This window comes from Centruroides sculpturatus, unplaced genomic scaffold, assembly GCF_000671375.1.
Source record: "Centruroides sculpturatus isolate CEXI.00-Female unplaced genomic scaffold, Cexi_2.0 scaffold254, whole genome shotgun sequence".
Classification (NCBI taxonomy): Eukaryota; Metazoa; Arthropoda; class Arachnida; order Scorpiones; family Buthidae; genus Centruroides; species Centruroides sculpturatus.
In genome coordinates, this window is record NW_019384488.1 from 359247 (window position 1) to 379779 (window position 20533).

The window sequence follows — 20533 nt, forward strand, 5'->3', positions numbered from 1 at the left end:
TACCACAGCTATAGATAACTTTATTTAAACAATCCAAGTCATAATTTTGTTAGTGGAAATAAAATTTTATTTGTGTTTAGAAAATAGAAAATATTAGATAATTTTCAAAATGAATTCCATATCACCTGCTTTTAGACATTACAACTGTTTTGATTTTTATTTTGGTTTAACAATAGAAATGTTTAAACTGTCTGAAATAAGATTCTCATAAAGTACATTATGATGTAGCTAATGTCTTGGTAAGTATTTATAAAAAAAATACATGACTTATGACATTTTTTTATATCATGTTGATATTTAATATTTATTTCTCCATACAAATTTGTACAAAAGTTTTCGCTTAATTATAGTGGAAATGATGATGTTTATTTATATAGAATACAGGATAAATAGAAAATCCTGTAATTTTGGGGTTAAGTTTAATTAGAAATTGTTACAAACTTAAATTCCAAATTGACTAAGAAGCTTATATACTAGTAAGAATTAACTTGTAGCAGTAGTATTTAAAAAAATATTTCATAATTAAATATTCATAATCCTTATGAATATTTAATAATTATTTTAACATATCAATTTGATTCATTTCAAAGATGTAATATTATTTTAGAATGTATCAGTGATGCCTGAAGAGGATTCTGTAATTTTGTCTTCAATTTGTGCAGCAATTTCTGGTTTATCTGTAAAGCAAGGTAAAGTTTGAAATATTTTTATATTAAAATTGATACTATATAAAGTATTAGATATTTACTTTCCCAAAAAAGAAAACAAAAATAGATATAGTGGTTTGATACAAACAGATTTCTAGCATTGCTAGTTGATAATACTGTTAAATGATATCTTACATATTGAGTTTTTTATGAGGATAAAAATATTAATGTTAATAAAAAATCAATATTTAGTTCATTGTAATAATTTAGCATAGATTTGAATTAAATATTCTAGAAATTTGTATTTGAATATTAAACTATTGCATCTAACAAATCTTTGGAAAATTTACTTTCATTAGATGATTATTATTTGGCTTCATCAGTTCAATTTTTTTCAGCATCTTCAGTAGATAATGGAATTTATTAAATGGCTTGTATTGAAATTAAAAGACATGTTCTTCCAAAATGTAGGATGTAATTTTGTAAAAACAAAAATTTCAAATTGTCAAGGAAAGGTTTATATTATTAAAGATGATGTCAGACTTATTCAGGCAATAAATACTAAAAAATTTTTCATAATTTTGTAGATTATGCTTTATTATTATTTAAAGTTTTATTACCTAAATTAATGTAATATATCAGTATTCTGAATATCTGCAATCGTATTTAAGAAAATTATTGCTTTATTTCCACACTATGCTTTCTTACTTTAAATTATTTAGCTAAATTAAAATATATTTGAAGAAACATTATTTTTATAATAAAATTGGAACTTTTTGCAGTTTTATTTTTATGAATTAATCTAGAGAACATATTCTCCAAATTTATTCATTCTGCTTATTAGATATCATTCTAAATAACAGTGAAGAAAGTAGCATTTTCCTTATTAAATTTTTAATAATATTTCTCTTTTATAAAATTATTATAAGAAATAAATTTCATTTATCTTTCTGCTTTCACTAAAACATGATTTAAAAAAGATAAAATATTTAATTAAATTATTTATATTAAAAAAATAATTGTTTTCCTTTGTACTATACTTACATAAATGCATTCAACAGTGATGATAACATTTGATACAGATTTCTCAACTTTTCTAATATAAAAAAGATTATTAGGCCAACTTAATGAATGACCATACAGAATTCCAATTTAATCATTAAAATGAATAAAAAGATAATAAAAAACAAGAATGTAACTCTGTTATTACCACATTTTATAGGATTGTAGTTAAAGTATATACAATAAAGTAATAGTTTATATTTAAAATGGTTCTTTATAGTATGTAAAAACAGTTTTTTTTGTAATAGTTGTCTTTTAATAAATAACTAAAATAGACTTTTCTAATATCTGTGTTATCATTAGTTTTATTCTGATTAAATTAATTTTAATTTATATTTATTTTAAAATATCTATAAGATAATTTTATACATAAAATAATTTCATTAATCTTTTAGTGGAAGAAAATGAAATATTTGATTTCAGAGGATTGAGATTGGATTGGTTCAGGCTTCAGGTTAGTTAATTAATACTGTACATAATTATTATTAATTTTACAAATAAAGTATGTAAATGATTTGAGAATTTATCATAAAGATTCTAAAATTATTGCATCAATACAAAAAGAAGAAAATATTTTAAATTTCGTTAGAGCATTTTATTGTTTAAAGTGTAAAGAATTATAAATTTATTTTTCATTGAAACAAATGATATATATCTTATTTTAATAAAGCTGAGATAAATAGTATTTTTTAGTTGTTTAATATTTAAGTTTTCTCTGATATTTTCATTGAGAAAAAGTCATTTCAAGTCATTATTTCAAACTCAATGTAAAAACTACAAATTTTAAAAACAACATTATTAAATAAAGTATTTTTAATAACATTTAAATATTATTATTTATAAAATTTTAGATGTTTTTGACATCTAAATAATAATAAATGGTTTTATCTGAATCTTAGTGAAACTTTATGGNTTCTTTTTCTTGGTGTCATAAAGATGCTCCTTGATTCTCAACAAGAGTGATCTGCAGGTGGACCCAATATATGCAGTTAAGCAGCTGAAAACATTTGTTTGAACTATTAAACTATGTGCTGGAAAGAAGTAAGAAGTGAGAGGTATTACTTTAATTATTGTTCCAGCTTTGTTCTTAAACAAATCCTGTATAATCCATGTAGAAAAATATAAATTTATTAAATTTGTCCCTTAATAAAGGTCCTGAACTTTATAAAATATTAATAAACTAGAAAAAATCAAATTGTTCTGTTATGTTATTAAAATTATTAAAATGAAAAATGATAATTTTAATTTAAATGATATTTATCATTTTTTATTTTAGTAATGTGTAACAAAACACTTTCTGATTTTTTCCTGTTTATTAATGTTTTATAAAATTTAGTATATTTATTAAGAGATAAATTTAATAAATATATACTTTTGTACTTAGATTATACAGGATTTGTTGATGAATAATAAATAAATAAATGCTTTTTTTTCAAAACCATGCAGATTTTTAGTTTTAATAAGTTGGCAATTATAAAAAATATATGTGTTAATTAGAAAAAACAATTAATTAAAAAGTTGGAAAAACAATAGCATAAATGCATAGTAAGTCAAATGCTGTTTTGTTTTGTCATTGTACCATAATGTAAGGGACATGAAGATCAGGGAAAGTTGGAAAGTCATGAAATTTAAAACAAATATTTGAGTAGGAACCCTGTGTGTATGTGTGTATATATTATACATATAATATATATACTTGCATAATACTACAGAAATTTTAGAAAATATTAACTGATTTTTAGCATAAAAATGCTTAATATCCTGTGTTAACTAATAATTATGCTGATTCATAAAGTAATAAATTTTGTATTGCCTGCCATGCTATTTTATAAGTAATATTTTCTGCACTTAATGTCTGTTTCACAATTGTTGAGAAAGTGGAATCCATGCAATTCAAAATGTGATATTTGCATGATACATACATGGCTTTTACTTTCTGATCTTGTTTCACAATCAACTAGAGAATTCTTTAAAATTGTTCCTATTGGTTAAAATATACTGACTGACTGGTTAAAATTGATAGTAAAATCATATTTGTTATTGGAAGCCATCATACTAGAATGTTTCTCAATTTTACCATCTTCCTATTTACTGGAATGTTTGTCGATCTGCTAGATATCAAGCACAGTTTGAAATAGAAAATCCATCTGCAAGCTGGTTGCAGAAACTTATCCATGCAATTTGGCATTCATTTCACAATCATGTAAAAGTGGAAGACTTGGATGTAATTTCACAGTGCAATTGCATCTGTTTTCCACATTGCAAAGAATGATTGTGAAACAGGATTTATTTTGAATATCATATCATTGTTAATATCATTGTGTTAAGTTGTTATAAATTAAAACAGATAATATATATGTTATGCCCTGTATGAGTCAATTTTTTCTCAAATATAATAACCAAAAATAATAATTATGAAGATTTCTTTTTCTTACAGTAAAATAATCATCACAGGATACACATATTCATATAATAAAGAATTTTCATAAATTTCAATAATTTTCAACTTATTATAATCAAATAAAATATTGTATTTGCAATTATATTTTGGGTAACAAACATTATAAATTTAATTAATTAAATTATTAAATTAATTAATTAATTAATTCATAAAATATTAAAATAAATTATTACATATTTTCTTAATCACTTATAAGTCATACATAATATGAGGAATTCTATTAAAGAAATAAATTGCTAGTATTAGCTGAAGCTTTTCAATTCTCATTGCTAATGTTTTCTAAATATTCAGAAATTTTTGTAATTTTGACATTTTTATTTGCTGTTTTTAAGGTTAAAGGAACAGACTGAACAAATACCAGTGATACTGCTAGAAATATTAATAATGTTTGTTCAGTTTACTCACTTTTATATGGTTTTTTTTTTTTAATATTAAAATTTATTTGGAATTAATTAAAATTTTTCAACTTTTCATATTTTTTATATGATGAAGTTCAATGATTATTATTTTTATAGGCCTACAGTAGCGTTAGCAAATATCCTTTAAATTTACAAGATCATCGAGACCTTGCTTCTTTAATGAATACAATTATCTTTCATACAAAAATGGTTGATTTTCTGGATGAAATGTTGGTTGAAACATCAGATCTTTCTATATTTTGGTGATTATCATTTTATAAATATTTTTAATTAATGTAATTTATTATATCTAATGTATTTTTTGTTTTCTTTATTAGTTTTTTCAGTAAAATATTTGAGGACCAATTTCATATGTGTCTAGAATTTCCAGCTCAAACTAGATATATCATTGCCTTTCCATTAATTTGCAGTCATTTTATGAATTGCACGCATGAACTATGTCCTGAAGAGGTATGGAGTTTTTGTCAGAATTTGTTATTTAATTCCAATGTAGTTATTAAGTTTTTTATTTTAATAAAATAAAATATTTTATTTAGTTCAATATTCAAATACTTCATATAATTGTAATTTTATTTGGTTTTGATTCTGGAGCATTGTACAGTACAATGTACTAACATTATACATTGCTAGTACAATGTTGTATACAGTGTTACAGATGCTAGTACTACATTGTATACAACATTGTTACTATACTAATTTTCATTTACTGTATTACAATAAATGAAAATTACTGAAAGAATAATAATAATGTCATGGAACTTCAGACTTAACAAAAGATATAGTCATTAAACTTTTTCATATTTGTGTAGAGTATTCAATTTTTACTCATTGTTGGGCTGCAATTTGAAAAAATTGTAGACCTATAAATTCTCACTGTCGTTCTGTCTGTTTGTCCTTCCTTAATCTCAAGAATGGAGTTAGATAGATGAAAATTGAGACCAGATATGGAAAGCTTAGGGGCAGGAGACTTGATATATATGAATATATGATATATATATGAACTATATATGAATGTCTGGTGCAAACCAGAAGTCATGTTATTTCAATTAAAAAATTTCCCCCTGAAAGGAGTTAGATAGATGACTGACATGACTCTATTGTTAACTTGAAAATTTTGAATTGAAGTCCTATGACTTGCAGTCCAGACTGAAAGTTTATATATAGTTATTGGGATTAAAGGACAGACAGTCAGAACATTTAGAAATGTATATATGCAATTTGAAAATTGCAGCCCAATAATGCTGATTTAGAATTATCATCATAATTTTTAGTTTAGTTTAGTTTAATTAATTTTTAAAAATTAAACAAATTTTACTATTAAATTTTTTGCACCAGTAATTTATAAATTTTAATTTTATTTCAATCTGTAGTAATATTGAAGTTGAAAACAATTGATTTAAAATAACAACTTATAACATGATAACCACGTGTCTTGTTTACTTCTTTCATTAAATTTATGTTCTACATAAATATTATATATGTAGTGCATATTTTTAGTTTCTTAACTTAATTCATTTATATTTTTTAAAGCGTATTCATATAGGAGATAGAAGTTTGACCATGGTTAATGCATTCCTGGATGAAATGTCCAAAGAAGCTAAGAACATTATTACAACGATATGTGATGAACAATGCACTCTCAGTGATAGAGTTAGTACATACTAATTTATGAATAAATAATTTTTTAAGAATTTTTTAAAATTACAATTTTAGTTAAAATTAATTTTGATGTTTTAAATATCAATTTAAGGGTATATTGTTACAGAAATAATAAATACAATTTTGTTTATTTTACAGTTACTACCAAAACACTGTGCTCCCCAAATTGCCCAAGTAGTAAATAAAAAAAGAAGAGATAAGAAAAATAAAGTAGTACAAGAATTAGACAAACCTGGAACAGAAAGTTATCGAAGAACACGAGAAGAACTTACAACGTAAGTGTATAATATATAAATCTAATTATAAGTCTATTATAAAATATAATAACTATTAATATTTTTGAATATTAATTGTATGAAACTTTAAATTATTAGATATTTTTCTAATTTCTAGAATGGACAAACTTCATATGGCATTGACTGAATTGTGCTATGCAATTAATTACTGCAGTACGATCCATGTTTGGGAACATACTTTTGCACCTAGAGAATATCTATCGCAGCATCTAGAAAGTAGATTTAATAAGTAGGTTANAATGGTTGATTTTCTGGATGAAATGTTGGTTGAAACATCAGATCTTTCTATATTTTGGTGATTATCATTTTATAAATATTTTTAATTAATGTAATTTATTATATCTAATGTATTTTTTGTTTTCTTTATTAGTTTTTTCAGTAAAATATTTGAGGACCAATTTCATATGTGTCTAGAATTTCCAGCTCAAACTAGATATATCATTGCCTTTCCATTAATTTGCAGTCATTTTATGAATTGCACGCATGAACTATGTCCTGAAGAGGTATGGAGTTTTTGTCAGAATTTGTTATTTAATTCCAATGTAGTTATTAAGTTTTTTATTTTAATAAAATAAAATATTTTATTTAGTTCAATATTCAAATACTTCATATAATTGTAATTTTATTTGGTTTTGATTCTGGAGCATTGTACAGTACAATGTACTAACATTATACATTGCTAGTACAATGTTGTATACAGTGTTACAGATGCTAGTACTACATTGTATACAACATTGTTACTATACTAATTTTCATTTACTGTATTACAATAAATGAAAATTACTGAAAGAATAATAATAATGTCATGGAACTTCAGACTTAACAAAAGATATAGTCATTAAACTTTTTCATATTTGTGTAGAGTATTCAATTTTTACTCATTGTTGGGCTGCAATTTGAAAAAATTGTAGACCTATAAATTCTCACTGTCGTTCTGTCTGTTTGTCCTTCCTTAATCTCAAGAATGGAGTTAGATAGATGAAAATTGAGACCAGATATGGAAAGCTTAGGGGCAGGAGACTTGATATATATGAATATATGATATATATATGAACTATATATGAATGTCTGGTGCAAACCAGAAGTCATGTTATTTCAATTAAAAAATTTCCCCCTGAAAGGAGTTAGATAGATGACTGACATGACTCTATTGTTAACTTGAAAATTTTGAATTGAAGTCCTATGACTTGCAGTCCAGACTGAAAGTTTATATATAGTTATTGGGATTAAAGGACAGACAGTCAGAACATTTAGAAATGTATATATGCAATTTGAAAATTGCAGCCCAATAATGCTGATTTAGAATTATCATCATAATTTTTAGTTTAGTTTAGTTTAATTAATTTTTAAAAATTAAACAAATTTTACTATTAAATTTTTTGCACCAGTAATTTATAAATTTTAATTTTATTTCAATCTGTAGTAATATTGAAGTTGAAAACAATTGATTTAAAATAACAACTTATAACATGATAACCACGTGTCTTGTTTACTTCTTTCATTAAATTTATGTTCTACATAAATATTATATATGTAGTGCATATTTTTAGTTTCTTAACTTAATTCATTTATATTTTTTAAAGCGTATTCATATAGGAGATAGAAGTTTGACCATGGTTAATGCATTCCTGGATGAAATGTCCAAAGAAGCTAAGAACATTATTACAACGATATGTGATGAACAATGCACTCTCAGTGATAGAGTTAGTACATACTAATTTATGAATAAATAATTTTTTAAGAATTTTTTAAAATTACAATTTTAGTTAAAATTAATTTTGATGTTTTAAATATCAATTTAAGGGTATATTGTTACAGAAATAATAAATACAATTTTGTTTATTTTACAGTTACTACCAAAACACTGTGCTCCCCAAATTGCCCAAGTAGTAAATAAAAAAAGAAGAGATAAGAAAAATAAAGTAGTACAAGAATTAGACAAACCTGGAACAGAAAGTTATCGAAGAACACGAGAAGAACTTACAACGTAAGTGTATAATATATAAATCTAATTATAAGTCTATTATAAAATATAATAACTATTAATATTTTTGAATATTAATTGTATGAAACTTTAAATTATTAGATATTTTTCTAATTTCTAGAATGGACAAACTTCATATGGCATTGACTGAATTGTGCTATGCAATTAATTACTGCAGTACGATCCATGTTTGGGAACATACTTTTGCACCTAGAGAATATCTATCGCAGCATCTAGAAAGTAGATTTAATAAGTAGGTTAAAAATTTTAACTATAAGCTTAACCAAAAATTTAGGTAGACCGTACTTAATCATTCATGCTTTTGTTGATTCATTAATGTTAATTTCATATAAATCTAATAAAACAGTAAAATAGACTTATTTTAAATTTTACGAAGTTTAATATTTAATGCATAGTTATGTTGGTTGAATTTTATTATTTTGTATATCTTTAAATCATAAAATAAGAAAAAAATTGTTAAAGAGATTTTTAGTTTTTGGATAAGTAGATTTTCCTGAATTAATAATTATTTATATGAATGAAACTGTTCTGTTTAAACTTTACATAGGGCTCTTGTTGGAATGGTAATGTATAATCCAGAAAATAACGAAATAGCTAAACCATCAGAACTTTTAAGTAGTGTACGAGCATACATGAATGTTCTACAAAGCATTGAAAACTATGGTATGTTAATAAATTATGTTGAAATACTCTTTCATTTCAACTTGGTATATTTTAAGTTATTAAAAAAATTAATATTTAGATAAATGTACAAAATACTCTTTCATTTCAACTTGGTATATTTTAAGTTATTAAAAAAATTAATATTTAGATAAATGTACAAAATACTCTTTAAAATAATTGTTTTCTATGTTATCTTATTGATAAAATTTTAATTTATAAATTAGTTTAAAATATGAAATAGTTGTGAATTAAGCAAATATAAAATGATTTTATTGTTATTCACAGGTTATATATCAGATTTGATTAAATTTTGAATAAAATACAAGAAAATAAAATCAGTTTGGATTAATTTCCTTTACTTGAAATATAAGAATATTCTGCAACTTAGAATATTATTTACTATAATGTTAGGCCAGAACACATGCGTAAAATCTAGCTTAAAACAGAAAGCGTAAAAATTTTTCTGAAATTTTGGCTGAAACATAACTGAAAAAAGAGTAGAGCATGTCTCTACTTTTTATGCCAAAATTCCTCCAATAAAAAGAAGTCTTTTTTGTGACGTCAAAGTAGACACTTGGTTTTTATTCTAACAATGGTGGCAATGAAGGTTAACCTTACAATTGTGACGATCTCAAAAAAATGAAAAATAAATGAAATAGAGTAGTTTATTGAATTTTTTTGACCACATCCATGTCATGTATAAAGACACTGTATTTAAACAATGTTTATGGATGGCTATAGGTGCTAAATTTCAAATAACATGTAGGTCTAGTAGAATTGATATATATGCCTAGTATTTAGATCACACGTTCTTTATTTGAATTTGGAATACAAGTCTATTAATTTAAATTTTCTATATTATAGCAGAGGAAGCGGAGGAAAAATGGAAGGTACAAAGAGATAGATATATGAGAGAAAAAAATTAATAAAACGTAGCACCTGTTAGTGGTAGTGGCATTTCCTATTTGGCCAGAATTTTTACACGTGTGTGTTCTGGCGTAAAACAGAAACTGAACTGAAAGCTGATTTCTGATTCAATTTTCTGCCACACAATATTATGCATGTGTGTTCCTGGCCTTATTTTAATTTGTATTATATTATACATTTAGAAAGGTACTGTTTTTATATATTTGTAATATTCATTTTTATGATAAAGTTCAATTTTGTTTATTCTAATATATTGAGCACCATACAATAAAACATTTATATAAATCTGGGACAAACCTTTTTTTTTTTCCAGTTTTAAATCATGTCTAATGCATTTTTCAAGTGAAAAGAAACTTAGCACAACTGCTTAAAATACAGAATGAACAAAACAAACATGTTGGTTATTTGCCTGCTATCAGAAACACATCAAATGGAAATTGCTTTCTGAAAAAAATTTATTTTCAGAAATTCCTGGAATGGAATGGTTGTGTATGAACTATTTCCATTGAAACAGTTTGTTTAATGGAAGATGACTATGTCATTCATTTAAAATGATTCAGCTGACAAAAAAAATTACTTTGCAGTAATATGAAATATTACATTTACAGTTTCTTTAATTATTTATGGGTTTCAAATATATATAATAATCAAAATTAATATAATGAAGGTTTTTACTTGAAATTATTTTATGCTTATTCACCTGATTCCATTTTATATACATATTATAACATCATCAAATGTAATATTTAAAAGATTTGGTTTACCTTATAGGAAAATCTTGTGCATAACATTAATGTTACAGAAAGATTCTTGTGTTAATGTAAAAAATTGTATTATAAGACTATTGAATGAATTGCTTAACTTGAAATTATTCTAGGTTTTTGTTTTTTTTATTATTGTTATTACTTTATATAATTAATATGAGGTCTGTTCAAAAAATAACAACTTTATTTTTTTAATTTTTATTCTTCAAGTTACAGATTATTGGTTCTTGTCCCCTTGAAAGTACTCTCCTCCCCTATTCACATATTTATTCCAGCAGTGTTTCCTCTTCGCAAGGCAAAGAACTGTTAAGCTTCTTTTGGAATGTCCGATGCTTATGACGAATTTGTTTTAATGTCATTCAATTGTGTCAAAACAGCATCCTTTCAACACTGATTTTAATTTTGGAAACAAGAAAAAATTGCAAGGAGCCAGGTCTGATGAGGACAGTCATTTGATTTTTGGCACAAAACTGGTGTGTTTCATGGTGAAGGAAATGAGTTGTTTTGCCACAACTCTCGGTTTTTTTAGCAAATTTTTTCATGCAACCATTTGAAAACACTTGCATATTACTGACTGTTGATTGTTTGACCTTGAGGCAAAAATTCAAAGTGCACAACTCATTGAAATAAATAAAAAAATAAATAGTGATCATCATCTTGACATTGGATTGAGACTGTTGTGCTTNCTATACTTACATAAATGCATTCAACAGTGATGATAACATTTGATACAGATTTCTCAACTTTTCTAATATAAAAAAGATTATTAGGCCAACTTAATGAATGACCATACAGAATTCCAATTTAATCATTAAAATGAATAAAAAGATAATAAAAAACAAGAATGTAACTCTGTTATTACCACATTTTATAGGATTGTAGTTAAAGTATATACAATAAAGTAATAGTTTATATTTAAAATGGTTCTTTATAGTATGTAAAAACAGTTTTTTTTGTAATAGTTGTCTTTTAATAAATAACTAAAATAGACTTTTCTAATATCTGTGTTATCATTAGTTTTATTCTGATTAAATTAATTTTAATTTATATCCAGTGCTGCCAGCTAAAACACACACATCAACAAAAAAAATATTGGAGTAGCCCGAGATATAGCCAAAGAACTAGTGAAAATTTAAATTTGACGACTGGAATGCTTTCGGATAACCGATGCTCTACTGTATTTTTATTTCAGTTAATCACACAATTCAATATTTATAGATTAGACTAAATAAATTTGTTAGTGGAACTGTGTATGGTAACTGTGTATACTTTGGAACCACATTAAATTGCTTAAACATTGCAATGATCATATGCAAATATTCATATGGGAGAACCTTTACATATCTGCTACATTGCCGTGTAATGCACCAACATTAGAAATACCACAGCTATAGATAACTTTATTTAAACAATCCAAGTCATAATTTTGTTAGTGGAAATAAAATTTTATTTGTGTTTAGAAAATAGAAAATATTAGATAATTTTCAAAATGAATTCCATATCACCTGCTTTTAGACATTACAACTGTTTTGATTTTTATTTTGGTTTAACAATAGAAATGTTTAAACTGTCTGAAATAAGATTCTCATAAAGTACATTATGATGTAGCTAATGTCTTGGTAAGTATTTATAAAAAAAATACATGACTTATGACATTTTTTTATATCATGTTGATATTTAATATTTATTTCTCCATACAAATTTGTACAAAAGTTTTCGCTTAATTATAGTGGAAATGATGATGTTTATTTATATAGAATACAGGATAAATAGAAAATCCTGTAATTTTGGGGTTAAGTTTAATTAGAAATTGTTACAAACTTAAATTCCAAATTGACTAAGAAGCTTATATACTAGTAAGAATTAACTTGTAGCAGTAGTATTTAAAAAAATATTTCATAATTAAATATTCATAATCCTTATGAATATTTAATAATTATTTTAACATATCAATTTGATTCATTTCAAAGATGTAATATTATTTTAGAATGTATCAGTGATGCCTGAAGAGGATTCTGTAATTTTGTCTTCAATTTGTGCAGCAATTTCTGGTTTATCTGTAAAGCAAGGTAAAGTTTGAAATATTTTTATATTAAAATTGATACTATATAAAGTATTAGATATTTACTTTCCCAAAAAAGAAAACAAAAATAGATATAGTGGTTTGATACAAACAGATTTCTAGCATTGTTAGTTGATAATACTGTTAAATGATATCTTACATATTGAGTTTTTTATGAGGATAAAAATATTAATGTTAATAAAAAATCAATATTTAGTTCATTGTAATAATTTAGCATAGATTTGAATTAAATATTCTAGAAATTTGTATTTGAATATTAAACTATTGCATCTAACAAATCTTTGGAAAATTTACTTTCATTAGATGATTATTATTTGGCTTCATCAGTTCAATTTTTTTCAGCATCTTCAGTAGATAATGGAATTTATTAAATGGCTTGTATTGAAATTAAAAGACATGTTCTTCCAAAATGTAGGATGTAATTTTGTAAAAACAAAAATTTCAAATTGTCAAGGAAAGGTTTATATTATTAAAGATGATGTCAGACTTATTCAGGCAATAAATACTAAAAAATTTTTCATAATTTTGTAGATTATGCTTTATTATTATTTAAAGTTTTATTACCTAAATTAATGTAATATATCAGTATTCTGAATATCTGCAATCGTATTTAAGAAAATTATTGCTTTATTTCCACACTATGCTTTCTTACTTTAAATTATTTAGCTAAATTAAAATATATTTGAAGAAACATTATTTTTATAATAAAATTGGAACTTTTTGCAGTTTTATTTTTATGAATTAATCTAGAGAACATATTCTCCAAATTTATTCATTCTGCTTATTAGATATCATTCTAAATAACAGTGAAGAAAGTAGCATTTTCCTTATTAAATTTTTAATAATATTTCTCTTTTATAAAATTATTATAAGAAATAAATTTCATTTATCTTTCTGCTTTCACTAAAACATGATTTAAAAAAGATAAAATATTTAATTAAATTATTTATATTAAAAAAATAATTGTTTTCCTTTGTACTATACTTACATAAATGCATTCAACAGTGATGATAACATTTGATACAGATTTCTCAACTTTTCTAATATAAAAAAGATTATTAGGCCAACTTAATGAATGACCATACAGAATTCCAATTTAATCATTAAAATGAATAAAAAGATAATAAAAAACAAGAATGTAACTCTGTTATTACCACATTTTATAGGATTGTAGTTAAAGTATATACAATAAAGTAATAGTTTATATTTAAAATGGTTCTTTATAGTATGTAAAAACAGTTTTTTTTGTAATAGTTGTCTTTTAATAAATAACTAAAATAGACTTTTCTAATATCTGTGTTATCATTAGTTTTATTCTGATTAAATTAATTTTAATTTATATTTATTTTAAAATATCTATAAGATAATTTTATACATAAAATAATTTCATTAATCTTTTAGTGGAAGAAAATGAAATATTTGATTTCAGAGGATTGAGATTGGATTGGTTCAGGCTTCAGGTTAGTTAATTAATACTGTACATAATTATTATTAATTTTACAAATAAAGTATGTAAATGATTTGAGAATTTATCATAAAGATTCTAAAATTATTGCATCAATACAAAAAGAAGAAAATATTTTAAATTTCGNATCCATCTGCAAGCTGGTTGCAGAAACTTATCCATGCAATTTGGCATTCATTTCACAATCATGTAAAAGTGGAAGACTTGGATGTAATTTCACAGTGCAATTGCATCTGTTTTCCACATTGCAAAGAATGATTGTGAAACAGGATTTATTTTGAATATCATATCATTGTTAATATCATTGTGTTAAGTTGTTATAAATTAAAACAGATAATATATATGTTATGCCCTGTATGAGTCAATTTTTTCTCAAATATAATAACCAAAAATAATAATTATGAAGATTTCTTTTTCTTACAGTAAAATAATCATCACAGGATACACATATTCATATAATAAAGAATTTTCATAAATTTCAATAATTTTCAACTTATTATAATCAAATAAAATATTGTATTTGCAATTATATTTTGGGTAACAAACATTATAAATTTAATTAATTAAATTATTAAATTAATTAATTAATTAATTCATAAAATATTAAAATAAATTATTACATATTTTCTTAATCACTTATAAGTCATACATAATATGAGGAATTCTATTAAAGAAATAAATTGCTAGTATTAGCTGAAGCTTTTCAATTCTCATTGCTAATGTTTTCTAAATATTCAGAAATTTTTGTAATTTTGACATTTTTATTTGCTGTTTTTAAGGTTAAAGGAACAGACTGAACAAATACCAGTAATACTGCTAGAAATATTAATAATGTTTGTTCAGTTTACTCACTTTTATATGGTTTTTTTTTTTTAATATTAAAATTTATTTGGAATTAATTAAAATTTTTCAACTTTTCATATTTTTTATATGATGAAGTTCAATGATTATTATTTTTATAGGCCTACAGTAGCGTTAGCAAATATCCTTTAAATTTACAAGATCATCGAGACCTTGCTTCTTTAATGAATACAATTATCTTTCATACAAAAATGGTTGATTTTCTGGATGAAATGTTGGTTGAAACATCAGATCTTTCTATATTTTGGTGATTATCATTTTATAAATATTTTTAATTAATGTAATTTATTATATCTAATGTATTTTTTGTTTTCTTTATTAGTTTTTTCAGTAAAATATTTGAGGACCAATTTCATATGTGTCTAGAATTTCCAGCTCAAACTAGATATATCATTGCCTTTCCATTAATTTGCAGTCATTTTATGAATTGCACGCATGAACTATGTCCTGAAGAGGTATGGAGTTTTTGTCAGAATTTGTTATTTAATTCCAATGTAGTTATTAAGTTTTTTATTTTAATAAAATAAAATATTTTATTTAGTTCAATATTCAAATACTTCATATAATTGTAATTTTATTTGGTTTTGATTCTGGAGCATTGTACAGTACAATGTACTAACATTATACATTGCTAGTACAATGTTGTATACAGTGTTACAGATGCTAGTACTACATTGTATACAACATTGTTACTATACTAATTTTCATTTACTGTATTACAATAAATGAAAATTACTGAAAGAATAATAATAATGTCATGGAACTTCAGACTTAACAAAAGATATAGTCATTAAACTTTTTCATATTTGTGTAGAGTATTCAATTTTTACTCATTGTTGGGCTGCAATTTGAAAAAATTGTAGACCTATAAATTCTCACTGTCGTTCTGTCTGTTTGTCCTTCCTTAATCTCAAGAATGGAGTTAGATAGATGAAAATTGAGACCAGATATGGAAAGCTTAGGGGCAGGAGACTTGATATATATGAATATATGATATATATATGAACTATATATGAATGTCTGGTGCAAACCAGAAGTCATGTTATTTCAATTAAAAAATTTCCCCCTGAAAGGAGTTAGATAGATGACTGACATGACTCTATTGTTAACTTGAAAATTTTGAATTGAAGTCCTATGACTTGCAGTCCAGACTGAAAGTTTATATATAGTTATTGGGATTAAAGGACAGACAGTCAGAACATTTAGAAATGTATATATGCAATTTGAAAATTGCAGCCCAATAATGCTGATTTAGAATTATCATCATAATTTTTAGTTTAGTTTAGTTTAATTAATTTTTAAAAATTAAACAAATTTTACTATTAAATTTTTTGCACCAGTAATTTATAAATTTTAATTTTATTTCAATCTGTAGTAATATTGAAGTTGAAAACAATTGATTTAAAATAACAACTTATAACATGATAACCACGTGTCTTGTTTACTTCTTTCATTAAATTTATGTTCTACATAAATATTATATATGTAGTGCATATTTTTAGTTTCTTAACTTAATTCATTTATATTTTTTAAAGCGTATTCATATAGGAGATAGAAGTTTGACCATGGTTAATGCATTCCTGGATGAAATGTCCAAAGAAGCTAAGAACATTATTACAACGATATGTGATGAACAATGCACTCTCAGTGATAGAGTTAGTACATACTAATTTATGAATAAATAATTTTTTAAGAATTTTTTAAAATTACAATTTTAGTTAAAATTAATTTTGATGTTTTAAATATCAATTTAAGGGTATATTGTTACAGAAATAATAAATACAATTTTGTTTATTTTACAGTTACTACCAAAACACTGTGCTCCCCAAATTGCCCAAGTAGTAAATAAAAAAAGAAGAGATAAGAAAAATAAAGTAGTACAAGAATTAGACAAACCTGGAACAGAAAGTTATCGAAGAACACGAGAAGAACTTACAACGTAAGTGTATAATATATAAATCTAATTATAAGTCTATTATAAAATATAATAACTATTAATATTTTTGAATATTAATTGTATGAAACTTTAAATTATTAGATATTTTTCTAATTTCTAGAATGGACAAACTTCATATGGCATTGACTGAATTGTGCTATGCAATTAATTACTGCAGTACGATCCATGTTTGGGAACATACTTTTGCACCTAGAGAATATCTATCGCAGCATCTAGAAAGTAGATTTAATAAGTAGGTTAAAAATTTTAACTATAAGCTTAACCAAAAATTTAGGTAGACCGTACTTAATCATTCATGCTTTTGTTGATTCATTAATGTTAATTTCATATAAATCTAATAAAACAGTAAAATAGACTTATTTTAAATTTTACGAAGTTTAATATTTAATGCATAGTTATGTTGGTTGAATTTTATTATTTTGTATATCTTTAAATCATAAAATAAGAAAAAAATTGTTAAAGAGATTTTTAGTTTTTGGATAAGTAGATTTTCCTGAATTAATAATTATTTATATGAATGAAACTGTTCTGTTTAAACTTTACATAGGGCTCTTGTTGGAATGGTAATGTATAATCCAGAAAATAACGAAATAGCTAAACCATCAGAACTTTTAAGTAGTGTACGAGCATACATGAATGTTCTACAAAGCATTGAAAACTATGGTATGTTAATAAATTATGTTGAAATACTCTTTCATTTCAACTTGGTATATTTTAAGTTATTAAAAAAATTAATATTTAGATAAATGTACAAAATACTCTTTAAAATAATTGTTTTCTATGTTATCTTATTGATAAAATTTTAATTTATAAATTAGTTTAAAATATGAAATAGTTGTGAATTAAGCAAATATAAAATGATTTTATTGTTATTCACAGGTTATATATCAGATTTGATTAAATTTTGAATAAAATACAAGAAAATAAAATCAGTTTGGATTAATTTCCTTTACTTGAAATATAAGAATATTCTGCAACTTAGAATATTATTTACTATAATGTTAGGCCAGAACACATGCGTAAAATCTAGCTTAAAACAGAAAGCGTAAAAATTTTTCTGAAATTTTGGCTGAAACATAACTGAAAAAAGAGTAGAGCATGTCTCTACTTTTTATGCCAAAATTCCTCCAATAAAAAGAAGTCTTTTTTGTGACGTCAAAGTAGACACTTGGTTTTTATTCTAACAATGGTGGCAATGAAGGTTAACCTTACAATTGTGACGATCTCAAAAAAATGAAAAATAAATGAAATAGAGTAGTTTATTGAATTTTTTTGACCACATCCATGTCATGTATAAAGACACTGTATTTAAACAATGTTTATGGATGGCTATAGGTGCTAAATTTCAAATAACATGTAGGTCTAGTAGAATTGATATATATGCCTAGTATTTAGATCACACGTTCTTTATTTGAATTTGGAATACAAGTCTATTAATTTAAATTTTCTATATTATAGCAGAGGAAGCGGAGGAAAAATGGAAGGTACAAAGAGATAGATATATGAGAGAAAAAAATTAATAAAACGTAGCACCTGTTAGTGGTAGTGGCATTTCCTATTTGGCCAGAATTTTTACACGTGTGTGTTCTGGCGTAAAACAGAAACTGAACTGAAAGCTGATTTCTGATTCAATTTTCTGCCACACAATATTATGCATGTGTGTTCCTGGCCTTATTTTAATTTGTATTATATTATACATTTAGAAAGGTACTGTTTTTATATATTTGTAATATTCATTTTTATGATAAAGTTCAATTTTGTTTATTCTAATATATTGAGCACCATACAATAAAACATTTATATAAATCTGGGACAAACCTTTTTTTTTTTCCAGTTTTAAATCATGTCTAATGCATTTTTCAAGTGAAAAGAAACTTAGCACAACTGCTTAAAATACAGAATGAACAAAACAAACATGTTGGTTATTTGCCTGCTATCAGAAACACATCAAATGGAAATTGCTTTCTGAAAAAAATTTATTTTCAGAAATTCCTGGAATGGAATGGTTGTGTATGAACTATTTCCATTGAAACAGTTTGTTTAATGGAAGATGACTATGTCATTCATTTAAAATGATTCAGCTGACAAAAAAAATTACTTTGCAGTAATATGAAATATTACATTTACAGTTTCTTTAATTATTTATGGGTTTCAAATATATATAATAATCAAAATTAATATAATGAAGGTTTTTACTTGAAATTATTTTATGCTTATTCACCTGATTCCATTTTATATACATATTATAACATCATCAAATGTAATATTTAAAAGATTTGGTTTACCTTATAGGAAAATCTTGTGCATAACATTAATGTTACAGAAAGATTCTTGTGTTAATGTAAAAAATTGTATTATAAGACTATTGAATGAATTGCTTAACTTGAAATTATTCTAGGTTTTTGTTTTTTTTATTATTGTTATTACTTTATATAATTAATATGAGGTCTGTTCAAAAAATAACAACTTTATTTTTTTAATTTTTATTCTTCAAGTTACAGATTATTGGTTCTTGTCCCCTTGAAAGTACTCTCCTCCCCTATTCACATATTTATTCCAGCAGTGTTTCCTCTTCGCAAGGCAAAGAACTGTTAAGCTTCTTTTGGAATGTCCGATGCTTATGACGAATTTGTTTTAATGTCATTCAATTGTGTCAAAACAGCATCCTTTCAACACTGATTTTAATTTTGGAAACAAGAAAAAATTGCAAGGAGCCAGGTCTGATGAGGACAGTCATTTGATTTTTGGCACAAAACTGGTGTGTTTCATGGTGAAGGAAATGAGTTGTTTTGCCACAACTCTCGGTTTTTTTAGCAAATTTTTTCATGCAACCATTTGAAAACACTTGCATATTACTGACTGTTGATTGTTTGACCTTGAGGCAAAAATTCAAAGTGCACAACTCATTGAAATAAATAAAAAAATAAATAGTGATCATCATCTTGACATTGGATTGAGACTGTTGTGCTTTTTTTCAGCATGGAGATTCCTTCCCAACTTACTGTGATGATTGAACTTTTGTCTTAATGTCATAGCTGTAAATCCAACTCTTCTCACCCACTATGATCCTTTGCATGAATGTGTTTGTCATTGTTGGCTTGTTGAAGGAGTTCCAGGCATATGTCCATTCGATTTCCTTCTGCAGTTCAGTCATCAAATGAGGAACAAATTTTGCTGCAACTCAATGCATGTTTAATTTTTCCGTTAATAAGTCATGCCATGACATTTTGAGATCCAACCTCTTCTGCAAGTTCTCTGACAGCC

General features: G+C 24.5%; 3 protein-coding genes across 3 annotated transcripts in view; all 3 read left to right on the top strand.

The window, feature by feature from the left end:
• The window catches only part of LOC111621650 (membrane-associated protein Hem-like), a 92165-nt gene that overhangs the window by 44250 nt on the left and 27382 nt on the right, over nt 1-20533 (top strand). The window contains exons 7-26 of the mRNA XM_023363857.1: nt 608-694; nt 4686-4831; nt 4907-5039; nt 6120-6239; nt 6387-6523; nt 6642-6773; nt 6915-7047; nt 8128-8247; nt 8395-8531; nt 8650-8781; nt 9097-9212; nt 10077-10102; nt 12891-12972; nt 14388-14446; nt 15414-15559; nt 15635-15767; nt 16848-16967; nt 17115-17251; nt 17370-17501; nt 17817-17932. Of these exons, the coding sequence (XP_023219625.1) occupies nt 608-694; nt 4686-4831; nt 4907-5039; nt 6120-6239; nt 6387-6523; nt 6642-6773; nt 6915-7047; nt 8128-8247; nt 8395-8531; nt 8650-8781; nt 9097-9212; nt 10077-10102; nt 12891-12972; nt 14388-14446; nt 15414-15559; nt 15635-15767; nt 16848-16967; nt 17115-17251; nt 17370-17501; nt 17817-17932 (2344 nt within the window). The remainder of the gene's footprint in view (nt 1-607; nt 695-4685; nt 4832-4906; nt 5040-6119; nt 6240-6386; nt 6524-6641; nt 6774-6914; nt 7048-8127; nt 8248-8394; nt 8532-8649; nt 8782-9096; nt 9213-10076; nt 10103-12890; nt 12973-14387; nt 14447-15413; nt 15560-15634; nt 15768-16847; nt 16968-17114; nt 17252-17369; nt 17502-17816; nt 17933-20533) is intronic.
• On the top strand, nt 581-8832 carry LOC111621666 (membrane-associated protein Hem-like). The gene is made up of 8 exons (XM_023363868.1): nt 581-689; nt 2105-2163; nt 4686-4831; nt 4907-5039; nt 6120-6239; nt 6387-6523; nt 6642-6777; nt 8786-8832. Exons 1-7 carry the CDS (start codon nt 620-622, stop codon nt 6775-6777), a joined length of 801 nt encoding a protein of 266 aa, XP_023219636.1. The 5' UTR covers nt 581-619; the 3' UTR covers nt 8786-8832.
• Nucleotides 6789-10346, top strand: LOC111621668 (membrane-associated protein Hem-like). Its single transcript, XM_023363869.1, has 7 exons — nt 6789-6839; nt 6915-7047; nt 8128-8247; nt 8395-8531; nt 8650-8781; nt 9097-9212; nt 10077-10346. The coding sequence occupies exons 1-7, from the start codon at nt 6805-6807 to the stop codon at nt 10136-10138; spliced, it is 735 nt and encodes a 244-aa protein (XP_023219637.1). The 5' UTR covers nt 6789-6804; the 3' UTR covers nt 10139-10346.

Excerpts from the sequence above, each read along its gene's own strand:
- LOC111621666 (XM_023363868.1), top strand. The coding sequence starts at position 620 with ATGCCTGAAGAGGATTCTGTAATTTTGTCTTCAATTTGTGCAGCAATT. Across the intron at positions 690-2,104 it reads TGGTTTATCTGTAAAGCAAG|TGGAAGAAAATGAAATATTT; the intron begins GTAAAGTTTGAA and ends TTAATCTTTTAG. Across the intron at positions 6,240-6,386 it reads AATGCACTCTCAGTGATAGA|TTACTACCAAAACACTGTGC; the intron begins GTTAGTACATAC and ends TTTATTTTACAG.
- LOC111621668 (XM_023363869.1), top strand. The coding sequence starts at position 6,805 with ATGTTGGTTGAAACATCAGATCTTTCTATATTTTG. Across the intron at positions 8,248-8,394 it reads AATGCACTCTCAGTGATAGA|TTACTACCAAAACACTGTGC; the intron begins GTTAGTACATAC and ends TTTATTTTACAG. Across the intron at positions 9,213-10,076 it reads ACAAAGCATTGAAAACTATG|CAGAGGAAGCGGAGGAAAAA; the intron begins GTATGTTAATAA and ends TCTATATTATAG.